The sequence below is a fragment of the Mrakia frigida genome (assembly GCF_051309035.1).
Source record: "Mrakia frigida strain ATCC 22029 unplaced genomic scaffold BDY24scaffold_6, whole genome shotgun sequence".
NCBI lineage: Eukaryota > Fungi > Basidiomycota > Tremellomycetes > Cystofilobasidiales > Mrakiaceae > Mrakia > Mrakia frigida.
In genome coordinates this window covers 607006-621242 of record NW_027481275.1, presented here as the reverse complement: position 1 = coordinate 621242, position 14237 = coordinate 607006, and the positions used below count along the sequence as shown (strand labels likewise).

The window sequence follows — 14237 nt, the reverse complement described above, 5'->3', positions numbered from 1 at the left end:
CAGATTCAGAAAGGAAAAACGCGTCGGCTTCGTGCTCTCGCTCTCGATTCCTTTCGCACGTCACCGTTCGAGCTGAAGTTCATTCATTCCTCGACCACCTCGATACTCCCGATCCAAACAGGCTCCCTAGTCCCTCCTTTCCCGTTCGCCAGCTTCGAGAGCCGCTCGAGAGCGTCCCGATCAGAGGTCTGTCCGAACGCGACGTGCTTCCCCGTGAGCTTTTGGAGTTGGCTTGGAGTAGAAGTGAGAGTGATGAAAAACTGAGGGAGAGGAAGAGGGAAGCGGATGAGAGAATTCAGTTTCGGAGGCGAGGCACGGGAATCGAAAGAAGGGAAGTCGAGCGGAAGACGCACGACTCACTTGAGACGTGTTCGAGTTCTTGCTGCTTCCACTGGCCATAGCAACGGTTCCCAGCTCGAAAGGAATCTTGAAACCTTCCTTCTCGTCGTTGAATGTCCCTCCATCTGCTCAGAAAAGAACGATGATCAGCAAACGCGTCGCGACGGATCAGCTCCTCTCCTTCTTCTCTCACCGTTCTCGACTCACATATGGACTCTCCTCCGCTCCCGTCCCCTCTCGTCACATCTCCCATCTGAGCTACAAAGTCGTCTTCGATCCGGAAGACCCTGCTTCCCAGGGGAGAAAGGAAGGAGAGATCTGGGAACGGAGATCTTTTGCTTTTGAACTTTGGAAGAGTCTTGGATAGGGCGAGGAAGTTCTGGACGGTTTTCTTGAGGCCCGCGGATGAGGAGAGAGTAATGGTGAATGGTGGAAGGGCGAGTGATGGAGGTGGTGCTACTGGGAGAGGAGAGGGAGTGGTTTCGGTGGTCTGACGGAAAGGGAGAAGAGAAGGCAAGAGAGAGAACATCAGCGTGAGCAGGGGCGAGATATCCCGTTGCCCCGTGCTTTCTACTTCGCAGTGGATCTCTATAGCCCTTCTACGGGTAGGAAATAGACGAAGCTCACGGGATAGATCGATTCCAACGTCTCGAGCCCGACGTCGTCGAGCTCGTCCAAGGTCGATGGAAGTCCGTAGGATGAGAAGCTCTGTTCGTACCACGTCTTGAGCTTGAGATGCTCGGCCAGCAGTGAAGAGTGGAGAGCTGCGTCTCCTGAGTGCAAGGTGAGCTTCACAGTTGGCATTGAGGAGATGCTGGTCGTTGGAAAGAAGGAAAGAAAAGAAGGGAAGGAAGGAAGTTCGAAGCTCATTTGTTCGCCAACGTCCATCTCACTTTTTTTGCCGTCGCATCACCCCTTTTTTGTTCAGATCGGGATGGAAGAAGTGAGCCATCGGCCCGTATCTTGAGCCCACCTTTGACAAAAGCTGACGATCTTTGCCTTTCTTTCTCTGCAGCATCGTCGTGGGCTCCCTTGGGAGATCCTCGTTCTCGTTTTTGAAGCTTCCTCCCCATCTACCCTCGCCGTCCTCGGTGGCGTTTCTTTGGACTTTCTTATCGCAACCTCAAAGATTCTCTATGGACGCGTCGAGATCAGGACTTTGAAGGGTTTAGAAGGGCTGTTTTCTGGAAGGGATCGAGAGACAAAGGTGAGCTCGAACACTTCCTCCCTTTTCAGCCCATCATGCACCTGCTCCTATCGGCAGATCTTGGACCTGAACTGCCAACCCGAGACTGACTATGCTCACTCTCTTCCGCCTTCTCAGTCTCTGCTCAGAATCAACTCCTACCTCTCTCTCCTCCAGGTCAAATCCCTCACCCTCGACTTCTCCTCCCTCCCCGACTCCCCCTCCACTCCTCTCTCCTCTCACCTCGATCTCGACTTCGCTCGTACCATCGACTTCGACGGGAACCCACCTCTACTCATCCCACTCGACAAGATCACCATCATCCTGAACACCTCCAACCGAGAAACCCTCCTACCTCTGCTTCACCTTCGACTCCTCCCCCATCTCAATCCCCTCCACGTCGCTTATGAGCTCCCCCATCGCTCAGGTCACCTCTCCAGCCCATGGTCGGACGTCCGCTCACCTCATCTAGAGAACTGGACGAGGGTCGAGTCGGTCAGCTTCCGAGGAGTCCTCAGTTACAGCTATCAAGCCGATTCTTCTCAAGTACACCCCGCCTCCTTACCCTTCACAACCCTGGCTCGTCTCGACGAGCTTCGTCTATACCTCGACACGCTGCTACATCATGGACAGGACTTCTTAGGTCGTTTGGAGAAGATCCCCGTCATCACAAGCCTGGAACACGTCCGAGAGGGAGGGATAGTCCTCGTCGTCGCGTCGGAGGAGGAGAGGACGGAAACGATGAAAGCTGTTCAGATGTTATCGACGGAAGGATTGAGGACGAAGTTCACCGTCGTTTCGGAGAGTTGAGCGGTGAGTAAATTTGTGTAGTCGAGCTCTGGACGCGTTCGAACGACCACTGACCTCCCTCTCCTTCCTTTTTATCCCTTTCTTGCAGGTTCTGCTTTAGCTTCATCTTTTATTCGACGTTTAGAAAGGAGCATTATACATGTTTACGTATCAAAGGGGTTGTAAGGAGGAGGGAGAGCTCCAGACGACGCGTTCGAAGTCCTCCTCTCTCCTCGTCCTCTTCCCGAAGGTCGAGTCGTTGAAGGCGACCTTTTCGCTCGTGCAGCTCTGAGAGCGTCAGAGTAGGCTGGAACCTCTGAAGACGGGGAGAGGAGGTCGGGCTGGAGGAAGAGCGGTGAAGGAGGTCCTGGGACCGAATCGACCTGAGGATCTGAGGAGGAGATGAGGTTGGTCGGAGAGTTGAGTGGATTGTCAAGGTGTGAGAAGATGGACGGGTACGTTTGAGAGTCTCTCTGTTGTGATGAGTGATAAAGCAACAAACAGGTTATCAGCAAAGAGAGGAGACGAGACGCGTCCCAGATCGCACGATCTCAGTTACCAACCAAAGAAGCGGAGCTACAGACCGAGGGCGGCAAAGGTCTGCAAGAAAGAGAGGAACGATTTCAACTTCTGACATGCTGAAGAAGCAAGAAGGAAAGCAACGAACCCATATCTCGACGCGACCTCGCCTGATCCCCAAAGGTCGAACTCGACTGCCTCATCGTACGTGATCAGACGCTCCTTCGTCTGAAGCATGAGCCTCGCTCGCCTTCGACGGTTCCAGATGCAAAGTGGGATACCGAAGAGGACGAGACCACCAAGAAGCGCGAAGAAGATGAGGAGGCTGCGAAACAACGAAGAAGTCAGGACGCGTCGACTCATAAGAACCGACGGGAGATGAGAACGAGCTCACCCAACTCGGAGTGGTTCCGAAGGTCGAGAGTGAATCGATTCCTGGTTGGAGATGATAGAAGCGGCCGATGCCTTAAAAAAAAAACAAAGGAGAGAGAAACGGGAAGGCGATGAGCGATGAGTCGTCGTCAAGAACAGCCCTTCTGCTTTGAAAGATCTGTAGAGAAAACGAAAAATGCTCACCTCACTAAGACTAACACTCCTCTCTAGCTGATCTACCACTCTGCAAGTCTCATTCACCACCTCCCACTGATCGTCGTCCCGAATTCCGAACCTCCCGCTTTTCCCAATTGTCGTTCTCGATCCGTCATAGATCGTGAGGTACAGCGATTCCTCTGGATGAACGCGAAGAGGAGTCCAAGAGAATGATCTCTCTACGTGTAAGGAAGCGAGAGTGCTGAGGATCCTGGTATCGGAGAAGAGCTTGAGCTCGAAGGGAGGAGTGCCGGCGGTCCAGGAAATCTCGATGGGAGTGCAGAGGGAGGGAGGCTCGTTGAAGGGTTCGATGGAGATTTGAGCTGAGGCGAGGGAGAGTAGAACGAGAGCGATGAAGAGCTGAAAAAGAAGCATCGTGGAAAGGAAGGAAGGGTGGGCGTTGAGGGAGAACCAACGTTTAGAGAAAGGTGAAAGCTGTTCGATCCGCTTTCGTTCTCGCCTGACCTTCTCTTCTATCAGGCCTCGCATTCACAGGCTTCGCTACGCTGCCAAGTCAGGATTCAGCTCTCGGTCGATCTATTTACGTCCGCGAAAGTGAAGAACAGGCGGAAACAAACGGGGCCAAAAGAAAGAAAACGAGGCGCGTTGTCGGCGGGCCGAGACGCGTCCTGACCAATCCTCTCCTCATCCTCCTCTGCTGTTGCAAGTCCTATAGTATAGAAAAGAGTTCCGCGAAGCAAGAACAAACCAAAGACAACCTAAACTACATCGTGGATCTCTCCTCTCATGCCCTCCCGTCTGACAGCCTCCGGACGAGTCCTCTCCGACGAGATCTCCCTCCTCCCTTTCCGCACTTCACTCAGCTTCAAAATCGAGCCAGTCTCCCCCTGCCCTCTTCCATCTTCCTCCATAGTCTCCTTTCCCTCCTCCAGCAGTCCAGCGGACGACTCCATCCCAGTGATGAACGTCCGTTGAGTCGGAATCGACCTCTTCGTGACCGTCGACGCGCGGGAGACCCCATCGTCCGCTTCGTTCGACGACGAAACCACCGTCCTAAGCGAAGGAGCTCCGTATCCACTTGGGAAGAGGGAGGCGACGAGACCTGTGAGTGGGGAGGCTGATTTCCGAAGAAAGGAGAAGGAGACGGAGCGAGAGGGAGGAGTTGGACTCTCTGGTGACGATGGAGGGTGGTGGGAGGGACGTGAGGCTCCATGTGACGAGTGACTGGGTTGAGGGATCTCGAGGGTTGGGTTGAAGGTGGAGATGTGAGAGATGTCGGAGAGGAGATATGGATCTGACGAGACGGTGTCGAGAGACGAACGGTCCCCAGGGCCTCTTCTGCTTGAACGCGTCGACTCTGCCTGAGGGAGCATAACGAGAGAGATCGTTTGATGTCAGAGAAAGCTCTCGAATCTATGCTATAGCTCAAAGAAGCTGAACTTACCTCCTCGACAACAGCTCTCATCTCGACATCGCCCGCCCCCCTTCCCTCCTCTCCTCCTCCAACCGGTGCTGGGTCATCTCGATACACCTCCCTCGTCCCAAGTCCTTTCCAACGCCCGATCCCACTCATTCGCCTTCGACTATCATTTCGCCTTCTCCTCCTCAAGCACAACCACCAGAGGCCTAGTCCAGCGACGAGGACGAGACCGAGCAGAGAGAGTACGATGGGGAGAGCAGGGGACGGCCGTTTCCCTCCTGAGCTTGATGCGGCAGCGACGACGGAAGTGGGAGTGCTCGTAGGGCGAGACGTTGAACGAGAGGAGATATAAAAGATACGAGAGGAAGACTTCCGCGAAGAGGAAGCCGTCGAAGAGCTGAGAAAGGGAAACCAAGAGGGTGTGAGCTCAAGGGTCAGCTTCTTCGTTCAGCTTCTTCGTTTCGACTTTTACTCCTGTGTGCTATAGAGGAGGATTTTCATGTTCAAAATGAGTAGAGCTCAGGCTCACCTTATAAAGGATGATGGCGAGGGGGTAGTCGAGCTGAGGGAAGTGCTTGCCAAAGAGGGAGTGCTTGAAGCAAAGATTGAGGAAGGCGAGGATTTGGATTCAGCCAACGACGTCGTTTTACTCGTCCCCGTGTCGGTTTCGGCTGGTATCTGAGTCGGTAATTGTTCCTCGTCCCCTAGAGGAAGGTTGGGATCTGTAGGAAGAGTAGGAGGAGGTTCGAGGGACATGGTGGACGGGAGGGAAGGAGGGAAGGTTGAGTAGAACAGAGAGTTGGGCTTGAACTTAGCTGATCAACGAAGCAGTGCGTCCCGCCTCTTTGATTCCTCCGAGATGAAATAGAAGTGGGGCAGCTCGACCTATAGGGTCTCGTGATAAAGAGGGAAGTCAGTGCTAAATAGCCAAGACAAGTTTAGGGAACCTTCGAGCTGGAGAAGGATGGTTCTGAATGAGTTCGTCGCGTGTCGTCGACGACGCGTCTCGAGTCGCGACAACGATTCTTTCTTGAAGGGAGAGAGATGAACCACCAAAAAAATAGTGTCTGGCACCATCGTACTCGGTCTACGCTACGAGTACATCCCCGAAAAACTCTCCCTCTCCTCCTCGTCCCTCTGTCTCGCTGCCTGATCTGGCGTTCCTCCTCCTCCCGTTCCAAACATCGATTGAAGCATGTCCATCATTTGCTGCTGGTTCGGAGGGAGAGAGGGAGCTCCTGGGAAAGGTGGTTCGAAGGGTGGGGTTCCAGCTGCAGGGCTGTCGGCGGAAGGTGGTTGCTGAGAGGGATCGCACGGAGACCTACAAAGAGGACAGGAATTGGACTGGAGGGAGCAGAAGAAGACAGAGAGATCAGCTCAAGGGAGAAGAGATGAACGGGTGTAGAAGCTGACCTTGCTGAGCCACTTGGAAGCGTCTCGTCGACAGAAGAGATGGGAGCAGGATCCGATCGTGACGACTCCCAAAGTTTCCCTGGAAGTCGCAGGCGAGTCGAGAGCGAGGTGGTATTCTTCCTCATCGACGAGGGTAAGGAGAGGTATTTGACAGATGCCACAAGAAGATTCGTCTGGAGAAAGGGGGAGCAACGAAGAAGACGAACGTGAGCGAGGGAGACGTGGAGGAGACGCGAGTCGAACGAAACGCACCCTCTTTCCCAAGATCCTTGTGAGTCAGGGAAGGTAGACTCGAGATATACGCAGCTGACGCTCCTCGTTGACTCCTATAGATGCATAGGAGGACTGATTAGCGACTGCAATCCTGCTGATGGAGTGAGAAAGGACAAGGAGGGGAGGAGGAGGGAAAGAAGGGAGTGTCGAGCTCACCTCGCTCCCATCGCTCCAGCAAGCATTTCCACAACTCCGTCACCCACCATTCGTCTCCCATTCTCGTCTACGAGCACGAGGCCACCGTCTGAAGCTTCAATCTCCTCCAAGATTTCGTCTAGGGAAAGAGAAGCAGTCTCAACGTCCGGGGCTGAAGTCGAAGGGTGATCATCTGCGAGGGAAGAGAGAAAGAGCTCGAGGGTCAGAGTACGCTCTTGTAGTGCGGGAAGACGCAGATAAGACGATGAGGTAGAATATCTCACCTTCATAGCTTGACATATCTCGAGAGGTTGTGGTCGTTTGGAGGAAGGGAGGAGCCGTTCGTCTCCGCCATGAATCGTTGTTTCCTCCCTCACCGCCTCCCTCCCTCCCTCTGAATGCCGTACATTCACTCTCAACCCTCGACGTCCACCACCCGCTTGCTCTCATCTCAACATCATTCGGCTCCCCTTCAAGACATGGAATCTCCAACTTCCTACCTCCGAGACGAAGGGGACGACTCAAGGGAAGGAAGCAACCTCCTTCACGGAGTCTCGAGCTCAACTCGTTCCTCCTCCTCGCCTCCCGCTCCTCCGACTGTCACCCTCCCTCCCCTTCCTCCTCCGGGAGCGAGAAGAGAAGGGAATGGCTCAGCTTATGGACCGAGGTTGAGATCTGCCGTGAGGAATCTTCGAACTGTCAGAGCTGTGGAGATGAAGAGGGGGAAGTACAACTGGTCTTCTTCGGCTACGGGAGCTGAGTGCGTTTCTTCTTCAAGGTCGAAAAGAGCATCTGGTTTGAAGTTGGACTGATAGACGCCCCTCTCTACATTTCCCGTGCTGACAGACCTGGAGTCGACCCGAAGAACGGTTGAGCGATCTCCTAAGTCCAAGCTCAACCTCTTCCTCATTCGATCTGAGCTGACTCTTTTAACCTGCTCTATCGCTTCTCTTGCCAACTTTACCAACATCTGAACGTTTCGATATCACAATGGAACCAGTTCCAGGTTCACAAAGAGAAGGTCAGTCCTGAAGGGGAAGGGAGAAAGGGAGGGCTCCGTTGGTCGTCATTAAAGCCGTCTCTGATTTCTTTGCTGGTTGAAATACAGTTCCGAGAGAAGGATACTGCCGACCTTCAAGAGTACATCGCTAATTTTGATCCTGACGCTCAGGATGGCAAGGTTACCTGGTGAGGCGATGGGCGCGTCGAGTCTGAATTTGAGCTTTCTCTCGGGAGCCGAAGCTGATTGATTCATTTGCGACTGTTTTCCTCAGGGTAAACGTGAAAGGACTCAACTGGATTGCCCTCAAGGCTATTGCGATCAAGTTTGAGCTGCAGTGAGTTGTCGTTGACCTTCTTCGGACCGCGTCTTGGAACGAAACGAGACTGACTTCCCTCTCCTTTCTTCCCAGCCCTCTCGCCCTCGAAGACGCACTCAACTATACTCGTCTCTCCAACTCCAAAGCCGAGTGGTACCCTGATGCTCTCTTCGTTCGGCTTCTCACCCACGAGCTCGTCGACCACCTCCAGGAAAAAGGACTGAAGGCTGACCTTCATCTCGTCGTTGTCGTTTCCCTCGTAGGAATGAACTTCAGGTCCGTCCTTCCTCCTTCTTGCCCGTCTTCTTCGTTCCCGTTCACTGACGAATACTCTCAACACCTTTTTTCAGTGTGTTCCCTGACGTGAGTCACCTGTCAGTCGAGTCTCAGCGGCGCTTGAGCTCACCTCGACCGTTTTCTTTTTCCTCGACTCGACAGATCGGTGTCTTCGGCGAAGGAGGAACTCCTGTGAGTAGGACTCATTTTTGTTTTAGATACTGAATAGCTGACCGATTGCCTTCCTGCTCTTACAGCGAGGACCGAACCCAACCGGCGATATCGCGGTTCGTTTCGTCTCGAAGGGGTCGCGTCGAAGAGGGACTGCACTGACTCCGTCTTTTCCCTTTCTTCTTACACCTCAGTCCTTCTGGAAGATCGCTGGTTAGTAATTACACTTTCTCAACCCCCACGGACACCTTCTGACCCTTCAATATCTCCTCAGCTCCCCTCGTCAGCGTCGTTACTGTCGTTCTCATTCTCACTCAGTTTGGCGATCGTTTCCTCAACCTTGGACTCAGGACGATCAACACGCAGCAGAGGAGGGTGAGCCAGTTAACGAAGAGCTCGATTGAGCTTGAGACTGACCTTCCATCCGTCTTCTTCATTCTGTAGGAAGCTGCGAGGAGGAGAGACAGGCGCTGAAGGGACGCGTTCGAGGGAATCGGGTTGGAAGTTGCTTTGGGTTTCCTTTTTTTTTTATGACATCACGAGTTTTTTGAGACAGAGCGTGCTCTCTGAAAGTTTCTGGGCTTGATCAAAGGAAGAAAGTCGTCGTCAAGGAAGATCTCAAGCCCTCAACGAGCTTCGATCCTGAAAGAGGTCGAGCTCCCTCCAACCTCCTCCTTCCCTTCTCTTCTTTGGATGGATCAATTCGAAGCCTTCGAAGGCGCATCTCAAGTGAGTAGACCCTCCTCTTCCGTCTCTTACGGTCCTAGACTAACCTCGAATCCCTTCTTCTCTCGTAGTATGGTCTAGACGACACGGCATCCGCCTACTCCTCCTTCACCACGGCGACCTCTCAACGTCCTTCAGCGACAGAATCGTCCGTTTCTACCCACTCCCTTTCCAACAACCATAACCACAACCAGCACGAACACAACCATCAGCACGGGCATCCGAACGGACAGGCAGGAGCGGTCCAGGAGCTCGACGACGACTTTGATGGGGTGCTCGAGGATCTCAAGTTGGGAGGAGGAGTCGTGGAGCATGCTTGCAGGTTAGTCCGCTTTTCCGTGATGGTTTCTGGGGCGAGACTCTACCAGAGGCTTGGAGGGTGGTCTGGGCTCCCTTTGATGGGAGACCAGAAGAGTTGGGGTGGTATAGAAGGGAGGAAGGAAGGGGTCAGCCGTCAGCTCGATTTGGAGCTTCCTCTTCCTCCTTTTGAGCTCGATCTTCAGCCTCTCATGGCCTTTTCCTCGACCTTGTTTCTTACTGACTCTGAATCTACATCTTCATCACTTACAGCTACTGTGGGATTCACAACCCTTCCTGCGTGGTCAAGGTTCGTCCCCATCCACTTCAGCTCCTTCTTGACTGTTCCTTCCCCTCCTCCAACTTCACCCTCGCACGCTGACCTTCCCTGCTCCTCCTTCGCTTTTATGATTCTCTGAATCTAGTGTCTGATCTGCGCCAAGTGGTTCTGTAACTCTCGAGGAACGACCTCAGCTTCGCACATCGTCAACCATCTCGTTCGAGCAAAGCACAAGGAGGTCATCCTTCACGCCGAATCGCCTCTCGGAGAGACCACCCCAGAATGCTACAACTGTGGATCCAAGAACGTCTTCATGCTCGGATTCATCCCTGCAAAGAGTGATACGGTCGTAGTTCTGCTTTGCCGGTGAGTCTCATCGTTTCTCAGCTCTCGTTCTCCCTTCTCCTCGAAGCTGACCTTCCTCTCCCTTCCCTCTCCTTCTCCTCCCTTTCCTCTCCTGCTCAGTCAACCTTGTGCCGCCATGACTTCCTCGAAGGACATCGTATGGGACACCTCTCAGTGGTCAGCCATCATCGACGATCGGCAGTTCCTCTCGTGGCTCGTCAAGACTCCTTCAGAGCAGGAGCAGCTTCGAGCTCGACAGATCTCTTTCCACCAGATCAACAAGCTCGAGGAGATGTGGAAGGAGGATCCCAACGCCGATCTCGAGGACATCGGACGTGCTGGAGTTGACGAGGAACCTCAGCCCATCCTTCTCAAGTGAGTCTGTTCGAAACGATCGTCTTTCTCCGCTACCTTCCCATCGAGTCGAAGCTCACCGCGTCCCTTTCCTCCCTCCTTCTCTCGCCTTCCCCTTCAGATACGAGGACGCCTACCAGTACCAGAACATCTTCGGACCTCTCGTCAAGATCGAGGCCGACTACGACAAGAAGGTCAAGGAATCCCAGACTCAGAACGATATCATCGTCCGATGGGACGTCGGTCTCAACCAAAAGCGAGTCGCCTGGTTCAACATGCCCAAGCTCGAGAGCGGAGAGGTTCGACTCGCCGTCGGAGATGAGTTGAGGCTGAAGTTTGCTGGAGGAGGATCGAAGGGACAGGATTGGGATGGAATTGGAAACGTGATCAAGGTTCCCAACAGTGAGTCTTCTCTCGTCTCACTCCAGCTCTCGCTCGAAGATATCATGCTCAAGACTGAGACTCAAATCGCGTTTCCTTCTTCTGTAGACGTCTCCGACGAGATTGGCCTCGAGCTTCGACGATCCGATGGAGTTCCCACCGACTGCACCCACAACTTCTCAGCCGACTTCGTCTGGAAATCGACCTCGTTCGATCGAATGCAGCTCGCCATGAAGACTTTCGCTGTCGACGAGAGGAGTGTTAGTGGATACATCGTGAGTTCAAGCTCTCCCCTCGTTTGAAAGTTTTGTTTCGAACGCGTCTGACCTTGCTCCTTCTTCGTCTTCAAACAACAGTACCACAAGCTCCTCGGACACGAGCTCGAACCTCAGGTTCTTCGAACTCAGGTGAGTTTCTACCCTTCGTCATCTCCCTTTCCTACTGCCAGCTGACCTTGAACCTTTTTTTCGCAGATGCCCAAACGGTAAGCTTGCTATTCGCCATTCCTTCTCGTTCGATCGGTTGACGTCGAGCTGACCGTCCTTTCCCTCGTCGCGTCCAGGTTCTCCGCTCCTGGTCTTCCCGAGCTCAACCACTCGCAGATGTTTGCCGTCAAGAGTGTTCTCCAGAAGCCTCTCAGTCTTATTCAGGTTCGTTCTTCGTTCTCGGTCGTCTCTCGAAGTTCGAAGCTGACCGTCCCTCATCTCTTCCCTCAGGGTCCTCCCGGAACTGGAAAGACCGTCACCTCCGCCTCCATCGTCTACCACCTCGCCAAGATGAACCCTGGACAGGTCCTCGTCTGTGCTCCCTCCAACGTCGCCGTCGACCAGCTCACCGAGAAGATCCACGCTACCGGACTCAAGGTCGTTCGAATCACCGCCAAATCTCGAGAGGCTCTCGACTCGCCGATCTCGTTCCTCACCCTTCACGAGCAGGTCGCCAACTCGGAAACCCACACCGACCTCCAGAAGCTCATCCAGCTCAAGGAGAGTCAGGGAGAGCTCAGTCAGAGTGACGAGAGGAAGTACAAGATGCTCGTCCGAGCTTGCGAGAAGGAGATCCTCAACGCGGCCGACGTGATCTGCTGCACCTGTGTCGGAACGGGAGATCCAAGATTGAGCAAGTTCAAGTTCAGGACGGTCCTCATCGACGAGGCTACTCAAGCTGCTGAGCCCGGTAAGTCTGCCTTCTTCGTACCTTTCGAACTCGATCTCGTTGAGCTGACCTTTTGTCTCCCCTCGTCGCGTCTCGCAGAATGCATGATCCCTCTCGTCCTCGGTTGCAAGCAGGCGGTTCTCGTTGGAGATCATCAGGTTCGTCTTCCCTTTCGACTTCTTCTCTCGTTCGAGTTTATACTGATACCTCTCGTCCTTTCGTTCCTACAGCAACTCGGTCCCGTCATCATGAACAAGAAGGCCGCTCGAGCTGGTCTCTCCCAATCCCTCTTCGAACGTCTCATCATCCTCGGAAACCGACCCATTCGACTCCAGGTCCAGTACCGAATGCATCCTTGCCTCTCGGAGTTCCCCTCCAACATGTTCTACGAAGGAACTCTGCAGAACGGAGTCACCGCCCCTGAGAGGTTGAGGAAGAACGTCGACTTCCCCTGGCCCGTCGCAGACACGCCGATGATGTTCTACCAGAACCTTGGAACCGAGGAGATCTCGTCGAGTGGAACTTCCTTCTTGAACAGGTTCGTCTTCTCAGTTTCTCCTTTCCCTACGAGCTCGAGCTGACTCTGCGTCTCGTTTCTTCGTCTTTTCAGAACGGAAGCTTCGAACGTCGAGAAGATCGTCACCAAGTTCTTCAAGTCCGGAGTCCTCCCCAACCAGATCGGTGTCATCACTCCCTACGAAGGCCAGCGATCGTACGTCGTCAACTACATGCAGTTTAACGGATCGCTCAAGAAGGAGCTCTACAAGGAGGTCGAGGTCGCGTCCGTCGATGCCTTCCAAGGGAGAGAGAAGGACTACATCATCCTCAGTTGTGTCAGGAGTAACGAGCACCAGGGAATCGGATTCCTCAGCGATCCTAGGAGGTTGAACGTCGCCCTGACGAGAGCGAAGTACGGAGTCGTGATCTTGGGAAACCCGAAGGTCCTCAGCAAGGTTCGTCGCTTCTCTTCCTTCTTCGGTCTCCCTCGTTCGACGAACTCTTTCGCTGACCTTTTCTCCGCGTTCGAATCTTCTTTAGCACCCTCTCTGGCACTTCCTTCTCTCTCACTTCAAGGAGCGAGCCTGCCTCGTCGAGGGACCTCTCAGTAACCTCCAACCCAGCATGATCCAGTTCAGCAAGCCGAGGAAGACTCTCGACAAGGTTCGTATCGTTCTCCTACGCTTCGAGCTTCCCGTCGGATACTGACGAATCGTTCTTCTTTCCCTTCAGGCTATGGATCAGTTCAGGAAGTTCGACGCTCACACCGGAGAGCTCATCAACCCCGATACTCGTCCAGGAGCAGCCGGTAAGTCTTTTCCTTCCTTCTTTCTCTCTCTCTTTCTCTCTCTCTTTCCTTCTCGAACACATCCTGATCGTCTTCTCTCGCCCCCTCTGCTCTCTTCGCAGGCAACCGAAGCGCCACTCCCACTCGATTCGACTCCTCCTTCTACCGAACCCACGACCCTCTCGCCTACATCCCCTCCGACACCCAGTCGGTCAAATCCCAAGCCACCTACTCCACCTCTTCCGGTATCCCTCTCTTCTCCTCCCAATCCAACTCGGGTCCCTTCTCTCAGTCCACCGGAGGACGAAAGGGCAACCAATCCTACTCGTCCTACGCGTCGTCCATCATCTCCCAGGACGTCAACGGAGGAGGAGACGCCAGCTCGGTCGCCGATTCAGCCAGTGTCGTCACAGGAGGAGGAATCAGTGGAGTGACTCCCTCGGAGAGGTCGTCCATCGCCTTCTCGCAGTCGGACAGGCTGAGGAGGAGGTTGTCGATTGGATCGCTCGCACCGAGTGATCTCGGAAGCACCTACAAGTCGGAAATGGGAGACGACGACGGAAGGAGTCAGTATTCGACGGTTCAAAGCCAAGGAGGAGGCTATACCGAGTTCTAAACTCATCGGACCCATCGCTCGGCCTACCCTTGGTCGTCGTTTCTTTCGGTCGTCGTCCTTCGTCGTTTCGACCCTCCCTCTCACCTCCCTCCCGTCCCCAGCACTCCCTCTTCGACCCTATCCTATCCCTTCCCCTTCCTCCTCTTCTACCTCTCGACAACCCTCCCTTCCTCTCGACTCCGTCAACCTCCTCCGGCTCGCATCCAGGTCGTCCTAGCACGACTCGTCGAAACGGAATCACCCAGGTGGGCCTCTCCGACTCCTCCTCGCCTCGTCAGGCTCGTCCTATTGGATTTCGGAGGACCTTAGTTAGGTTCTCAGGGGAGTAGTCAAGTTTGTTCTCGATCGCATGAGCTCGAATCCTATCTACAGAGGGAAGAGGAGGGAGAAAGGGGGAGAGAGCGACGAC

The 14237-nt window shown here is 54.0% G+C and overlaps 7 protein-coding genes across 7 annotated transcripts; 3 read left to right on the top strand and 4 right to left on the bottom strand.

The window, feature by feature from the left end:
- Positions 1–66: 66 nt before the first annotated feature.
- Positions 67–1157, bottom strand: BDY24DRAFT_380890 (cyclophilin-like domain-containing protein). The gene is made up of 4 exons (XM_076639251.1): positions 967–1157; positions 547–829; positions 361–464; positions 67–260 (listed from the first exon to the last, which is right to left on the bottom strand). The coding sequence occupies exons 1-4, from the start codon at positions 1141–1143 to the stop codon at positions 84–86; spliced, it is 741 nt and encodes a 246-aa protein (XP_076499221.1). The 5' UTR covers positions 1144–1157; the 3' UTR covers positions 67–83.
- A 70-nt stretch (positions 1158–1227) lies between these two features.
- On the top strand, positions 1228–2490 carry BDY24DRAFT_439276 (uncharacterized protein). Its single transcript, XM_076644432.1, has 4 exons — positions 1228–1282; positions 1355–1546; positions 1664–2338; positions 2424–2490. The coding sequence occupies exons 1-3, from the start codon at positions 1274–1276 to the stop codon at positions 2333–2335; spliced, it is 873 nt and encodes a 290-aa protein (XP_076499220.1). The 5' UTR covers positions 1228–1273; the 3' UTR covers positions 2336–2338; positions 2424–2490.
- A 332-nt stretch (positions 2491–2822) lies between these two features.
- BDY24DRAFT_368908 (uncharacterized protein) lies at positions 2823–3796 on the bottom strand (the record flags this gene model as incomplete). The annotated part of the gene is made up of 4 exons (XM_076638038.1): positions 2823–2952; positions 2982–3158; positions 3228–3298; positions 3410–3796. 4 exons carry the CDS (start codon positions 3794–3796, stop codon positions 2823–2825), a joined length of 765 nt encoding a protein of 254 aa, XP_076499219.1.
- Positions 3797–4110: 314 nt separating this feature from the next.
- On the bottom strand, positions 4111–5702 carry BDY24DRAFT_380888 (uncharacterized protein). The gene is made up of 3 exons (XM_076639250.1): positions 5332–5702; positions 4827–5199; positions 4111–4743 (listed from the first exon to the last, which is right to left on the bottom strand). Exons 1-3 carry the CDS (start codon positions 5556–5558, stop codon positions 4141–4143), a joined length of 1203 nt encoding a protein of 400 aa, XP_076499218.1. The 5' UTR covers positions 5559–5702; the 3' UTR covers positions 4111–4140.
- A 143-nt stretch (positions 5703–5845) lies between these two features.
- Positions 5846–6938, bottom strand: BDY24DRAFT_439274 (uncharacterized protein). Its single transcript, XM_076644431.1, has 5 exons — positions 6908–6938; positions 6645–6816; positions 6468–6541; positions 6216–6388; positions 5846–6146 (listed from the first exon to the last, which is right to left on the bottom strand). The coding sequence occupies exons 1-5, from the start codon at positions 6921–6923 to the stop codon at positions 5895–5897; spliced, it is 687 nt and encodes a 228-aa protein (XP_076499217.1). The 5' UTR covers positions 6924–6938; the 3' UTR covers positions 5846–5894.
- A 675-nt stretch (positions 6939–7613) lies between these two features.
- Positions 7614–8863, top strand: BDY24DRAFT_412961 (uncharacterized protein; the record flags this gene model as incomplete). Its single annotated transcript, XM_076643128.1, has 10 exons — positions 7614–7622; positions 7732–7811; positions 7898–7960; positions 8036–8218; positions 8293–8305; positions 8381–8410; positions 8476–8505; positions 8584–8602; positions 8664–8764; positions 8834–8863. 10 exons carry the CDS (start codon positions 7614–7616, stop codon positions 8861–8863), a joined length of 558 nt encoding a protein of 185 aa, XP_076499216.1.
- A 2364-nt stretch (positions 8864–11227) lies between these two features.
- On the top strand, positions 11228–14003 carry BDY24DRAFT_253390 (P-loop containing nucleoside triphosphate hydrolase protein). Its single transcript, XM_076636802.1, has 6 exons — positions 11228–11422; positions 11489–12465; positions 12538–12880; positions 12966–13088; positions 13158–13233; positions 13335–14003. Exons 1-6 carry the CDS (start codon positions 11375–11377, stop codon positions 13826–13828), a joined length of 2061 nt encoding a protein of 686 aa, XP_076499215.1. The 5' UTR covers positions 11228–11374; the 3' UTR covers positions 13829–14003.
- Positions 14004–14237: the final 234 nt, after the last annotated feature.

Coding starts and splice junctions, on each gene's coding strand:
- BDY24DRAFT_380890 (XM_076639251.1), bottom strand. CDS start 1,143: ATGCCAACTGTGAAGCTCACCTTGCACTCAGGAGACGCAGCTCTCCAC. Junction 830..966: donor CGTTGGAATCGATCTATCCC/GTGAGCTTCGTC, acceptor CCTTTCCGTCAG/ACCACCGAAACCACTCCCTC. Junction 261..360: donor AGAACTCGAACACGTCTCAA/GTGAGTCGTGCG, acceptor CCTCTCCCTCAG/TTTTTCATCACTCTCACTTC.
- BDY24DRAFT_439276 (XM_076644432.1), top strand. Junction 1,547..1,663: donor GAAGGGATCGAGAGACAAAG/GTGAGCTCGAAC, acceptor CCGCCTTCTCAG/TCTCTGCTCAGAATCAACTC.
- BDY24DRAFT_380888 (XM_076639250.1), bottom strand. CDS start 5,558: ATGTCCCTCGAACCTCCTCCTACTCTTCCTACAGATCCCAACCTTCCT. Junction 5,200..5,331: donor TCGCCATCATCCTTTATAAG/GTGAGCCTGAGC, acceptor TCCCTTTCTCAG/CTCTTCGACGGCTTCCTCTT. Junction 4,744..4,826: donor TGAGAGCTGTTGTCGAGGAG/GTAAGTTCAGCT, acceptor ATGCTCCCTCAG/GCAGAGTCGACGCGTTCAAG.
- BDY24DRAFT_439274 (XM_076644431.1), bottom strand. Junction 6,389..6,467: donor CAAGGATCTTGGGAAAGAGG/GTGCGTTTCGTT, acceptor CCCTTTCTCCAG/ACGAATCTTCTTGTGGCATC. Junction 6,147..6,215: donor CTTCCAAGTGGCTCAGCAAG/GTCAGCTTCTAC, acceptor TGCTCCCTCCAG/TCCAATTCCTGTCCTCTTTG.
- BDY24DRAFT_253390 (XM_076636802.1), top strand. CDS start 11,375: ATGTTTGCCGTCAAGAGTGTTCTCCAGAAGCCTCTCAGTCTTATTCAG. Junction 12,881..12,965: donor ACCCGAAGGTCCTCAGCAAG/GTTCGTCGCTTC, acceptor AATCTTCTTTAG/CACCCTCTCTGGCACTTCCT. Junction 13,089..13,157: donor CGAGGAAGACTCTCGACAAG/GTTCGTATCGTT, acceptor CTTTCCCTTCAG/GCTATGGATCAGTTCAGGAA.